This window comes from Limulus polyphemus, unplaced genomic scaffold, assembly GCF_000517525.1.
Source record: "Limulus polyphemus unplaced genomic scaffold, Limulus_polyphemus-2.1.2 Scaffold7186, whole genome shotgun sequence".
In the NCBI taxonomy this organism is placed as follows: domain Eukaryota; kingdom Metazoa; phylum Arthropoda; class Merostomata; order Xiphosura; family Limulidae; genus Limulus; species Limulus polyphemus.
In genome coordinates this window covers 20,512-25,907 of record NW_013672796.1, presented here as the reverse complement: position 1 = coordinate 25,907, position 5,396 = coordinate 20,512, and the positions used below count along the sequence as shown (strand labels likewise).

Here is a 5,396-nt window from a genome sequence, read left to right as displayed (position 1 = left end):
AAAGTAACATGTCTTATTACTTATATATATATATATATATATATATATAGTTCAAAGGATGTTTCTGTCACAAATTTTACATATTCTTGATAAAAGTGGTTATCTTTATTGGTAAAAACTTTTTTTTTAATAAATCAGACATACGCAATTGGTCAAATATTTTATAGAAAAAAGGATTATCATACAATAAGTAAATATCCAATAGACAGAAAAGGCTTTCAGAATGTTTTGTTGCAACAGTTTTAAGAAACTTGTGCTTGTAAAAACCATATGTTCCCGAAACTTTATAAGAAACTCTGAAATATAAGCTTTTAAAATGCTATAGTTTGTATTAATAAACTGATTTGTCGAACGCTAAGACTGCATCAGTTGTGTTTTGTTGTCTGTATAGAAAATTAATCTTCTGGTGTTCTCTAAATTCTGTGAAACATTTGAAAGGGTAATCTTATTTTTTAACATTTTGTCCCAGTAAGGTGACCAAAATACAAATGTTGTTTTTTTTAACATTTTGTCCCAGTAAGGTGACCAACATACAAATGTTTTTTTTTTAACATTTTGTCCCAGTAAGATGACCAAAATACAAATGTTGTGTTCTGTGTAGTAAAAAAAAAAATTCCATCTCCTGTAAAAGACAGATAAATCAAGAGGCTAAAAGAAACGTCAATCACCAATAAATTTATTTCTGCTGTGATAAAAAAACAAAACACAGTTAAGAAATCCACCATTACAGTTAATATTCTAATTTGTACTTTATTTTTTACTTTTATGTAATTCACAGAAAAACAACATTTTTGTAGGAAAAAAACAGCCATGTAAGTTCAAATCATTAATTTAGAACATAAATTGTTAGAGAACAATCAGTATTTGAACATAACATTAAATAATGTCTGTTGTAGGTTTAATAACACTATAGACCACCACAAGGGACTAATTACGTCATCTTGATAACAACAGGTGAACGGTAGCTACCTTAAAAGTTCTACATAAATGAACCTATTTGTTCTCAACACCACAGGCAACTAAGTGACGGTAACATAGGTTGTATATGTACACCTGCAAGGTTTTTCACTTTGTAACAATGATCAAAAGTTGTAACGGAAGTCTGAGAATAATAAAACATGTTTCACTGTTTACAACCTTACATTGTAAAGACTAGTTTAGAATAAAAACAGATGGGGAAAATGCAAATATCTACAGCTCATTATGGCAGCAACAAAAAAAAATTGAAAAGTCCAAGCTTTCAGACTGTGATCTTTGACTTAGAGACCAGATGTATATTTTGTGTTATCAAACTATTTCTACACCAGTCAAGTGTTTTTCAAATTCCCAACAGTGCAATGACACACATTATAATAACTGTAGAAATCCCAGTAGAGGAGCACTAAAAAGGCTACACGACGAAAGAAACAAGCCTAAGTTATTAGAAAAGGTTTTACATAAAAGTAACATTATTCCCGACCATCTACATACAGTTTGCAGGCTCTTGTGGTAAAAATATCTATTTTATATTAGAATAAAAGATAGTAAAACATAGCTCGAAGTTTTCAAAGACTTATTTTTACTGCAAGTCAGAAGAATAAAGATGCGTAAGTAAAAAGCTGCTTGACAAGCGGTCAACTTCATAAAAAACTTACCCTTTTTTTTTCACTGGAAGGATAAAATAATAAAGGGTTTTGTCCAATAAAATTCATCAGCTCATAGGGCAGAATTTAAAACTATTACCAATAAAAGACACTCCTAGTGTTCAATAAAACAAACTACAGTCACATAGGGTTAAAAAATAAAACAGCTTGTATTTCAGTATAAAAAAACAAATTGATTTTAAGGCACTAAGAAGTTAACTCCTCAACTTTAACCACCTATGTTAGAGATGGTTACATTACACATGTCATGTTTATTTGCCCGATGAATTTAGTATTTATAGCATGAGTACATATGGTTATTAACATAGATCTTTACAGAAGAAAATGAAAGATCATCTTATCATCTAGAACATCAGTCTTTAAAAGATATCGAACAGAGTGGTTGTTAACATACATTTTTAAAGAAGAAAGACCTTAAAGAAGCCATGTTGACCATCTTATCATCTAGAACATCAGTCTTTAAAAGATATCGAACATAGTGGTTGTTAACATACATTTTTAAAGAAGAAAGACCTTAAAGAAGCCATGTTGACCATCTTATCATCTAGAACATCAGTCTTTAAAAGATATCGAACATAGTGGTTGTTAACATACATTTTTAAAGAAGAAAGACCTTAAAGAAGTCGTGTTGACCATCTTATCATCTAGAACATCAGTCTTTAAAAGATATCGAAGAGAGTGGTTGTTAACATAGATCTTTACAGAAGGAAGACCATGCTGAACCACATCTTCCTGAAACCACATTATAAATCTTAACTTTCTGGTAAATACCCTAATCATGCAGTCAAATGAAATACATTTATATTTATTACATTGATAAATAGCCAATAATTACAGCTAGCATTCAGTTTATTTATGTTTGATGATGAAGAAACAACTTTGAGACAAGTAAGTTTAGAGATGGTAACGAAGAAAACTATTTCAAGAATAAAAAATTGGCAGATTTAAAATTTTTTTTTGTATTTACTAACTCAAGCTATCTCTAAACTTTATTGACGTATTATGCACCGTTGGTGAGGGTAGGTTATTCTGTGAGGAGTAAGGTTTTCCTGGATAGTATTCTACTTTTAAATATTATTAATTTTAAAAACCATTCTTGTCAAACTTGCGAAAACAAATATTTCTAACAACATCTAAATAATAAAAATGAAAACCAAACATTAAGAAGGTTGGTATGGTAACAATTTTCCACTTCTGAGATTGCTTCCATGGAAACATGTTTGTTATAAATAATAGAAAAATAACATCAGTATTTATCCATTAATATCAGAAGATAGTTTTAAAAATATTTTTAATTCTTAAACTACAGAATATTTATATGGACACAGTGTAAGTTATGAAAATATTAAAATAATTAGCAAAAAAACTTAGTCTACCCATTTATGAATCTAATTTAACATTAGATAATATGGCAAACAGTACTAGGAAACAAGTATTTCAAGAACCAAATAATTCTAGATTTGTGATCTTAGTTTTATCAAAATATTCTTTATAGAGAAATGAGATGTATACATTGTGTTTATGGAGCTTTTGTTTACAAATTTTAACTTTAAATTTTATAAGTATCCTTTTTCTTTATCAGACTTGCTAGGCCTAATTAGAACTCGACAGTGACAGTTAGATAAAATGTATGAAAGGTTATGTCAAGTTATTAAACGTTTACAGTTCTTCGTATTAGCCCATAAAATACAAATCACAAATAGCTAGCATAATTATATCTATACATTTATAATGAAACTAGAACAGTAGTAGAAAACTGCTCCTACTTTTTTTACCTTCACAAAACCTTAATGTTGTCGAGTATTGATGAAATAAGATTATAATAAATAAATAGTAAATTACATCAGGACTTGACGAAAACATTCACCACAGATTTAAAAATAGCTAAACGTGTGTGTGTGAAACAAAAACTGTAAAACATACTGTGCATCTTTTACAAAAACAGGAACTAGTTTCTCAAATATAAAGTCACAACAAGTACTTCCAAAATAAAGCCAAAAACTAACAAGTTACTTTTCTTATTTCTTGCACATATAATATATTTCAGATTAAAAAAACAAATCAAAACTGAGCTTAAGTTTACAAGCTGTACTGGTAGTACGTATAAATCATAAAAACTAGTCTTAATATCTCTCTAGATGTCGACATGGAATCTCTGTAAAAATAATCTCAAAATAAATAAAACTCCGTAAAAATAATTTACAACAGCTACCTTTAAGTAAATTAAATATATTTAAATATGTATATTACATTAAAAACCATGTCTGCGTACTATTTAGTAAATTTGTAAGGAAATTTACTTCTGTATATTACACAAGTATAGCTTGTATTTTTAAAGCATATAGATTTTTTTGACAGAGTATGGCCAAATTTTGTTTTCTTTCATACAAAGTCTTGAATTGTTAGTCAGCATTTTACTACAACCATGCAGAGCTACCATGTTACATCTTATAATAAGAACCATTTTTTTTTTGTCGTCATTATGGGGTTCGACCTTTCTTGAACTTTATCTTTCAAAGTCAAGTGTACTCATTAAAGCTTCGTATTGAAAGGGAGAAAATTATTCTATACTTGAGCTAATCAGGTCAAGTGAGCCTTGTATTACACGTGTACAAGTTCAATATTTCTTAAGTTGGAAGTGAAACAATGGCCCGCAACAACATAATTATTATCACTGGTAACGATTAACAAAAATAAAATTAAACAATAAATATGGACTAGGTGTGTGTTAAACTAAAATCCAGTAAAATGACTATACTACTTATAACAGATAATTCAATAACAACAAAGGAAAAAATTTAACTTATTAAAAAAATCATTAATAAATTTGGCAACAATCATCTATGAGCAAAAACTGCTCACCAAAAAAATAAAATAAAATAATTCTTATTGCACATAGTGAAGGAATCACGTGTCCAAAGTGCACATTACAATGTTTTTAACTATTCTGTATGGCAGCAATTTCACCTCGGAAACCCATTGGATTCTGGGATTGCCATCTCCATGTATCGGCACCTGGCCAAAATAAAGTTAACATACAATTAATGCAGGAGTTAAAGAAGAAATAAGTAGTTAAAGTAATATATATATCATTTTTTTTAATAACTATATGAAAAAACATTGATTCCGAGTCAAGTAGAGGAACAGACAGATGAGGAAATGTCTTGAGTAACAAATTACGTTCTGACTTACAATTACTATTATGTTAAATACACGATTTACATATTTTAAAATGAAACATATTAGACTACATTAAAGTCTTCTATCCAGATTAAATCTTTTTCTTGCACTTGCAAGTCAAATAATCATTATTTAATGCATGAAGAAACGTACCAGGGAATCAAAGCATTTCAATGATTCTTTAATTGTATAAGACTTTTTTAGAACTACATCAAGTGAGTCATTAGACAGTTTATGTTCAGACTTACACGATGCTGCAATAGTATGAAAAATACAGAAAAGATAAAAAAAAAAAGAACCGATTGGTTCAGTCTTACACATCTCAACTAAAGACTTCTTTATCACGAATAAGAGTAACTAACTTACACATCTCAACTAAAGACTTCTTTATCACGGATAAGACTAACTGACTTACACATCTCAACTAAAGACTTCTTTGCTTTCCAGTCTAGCTCTTTCTCAGCTAATGAAGAATCGGCATATAAGGAGCCGAGATCTCCAATTCTCCTTCCAACTACAGTGTACGGTATCTTGACTCCTGTTGCCTCTTCGAAAGCTTTAATCACCTGCAGG

At 29.3% G+C, this 5,396-nt stretch overlaps 1 protein-coding gene across 2 annotated transcripts in view; it reads right to left on the bottom strand.

Annotated features, from left to right (window-relative positions):
• Positions 1 to 448: 448 nt before the first annotated feature.
• The window catches only part of LOC106474411 (UDP-glucose 4-epimerase-like), a 20,874-nt gene continuing 15,926 nt past the window's right edge, over positions 449 to 5,396 (bottom strand). For both annotated transcript variants that reach the window (XM_022402712.1, XM_013935102.2), the window contains 2 exons: positions 5,239 to 5,389; positions 449 to 4,658 (listed from right to left, as the gene is read on the bottom strand). In XM_022402712.1, the coding sequence (XP_022258420.1) occupies positions 4,582 to 4,658; positions 5,239 to 5,389 (228 nt within the window). In that variant the 3' untranslated portion in view covers positions 449 to 4,581. The remainder of the gene's footprint in view (positions 4,659 to 5,238; positions 5,390 to 5,396) is intronic.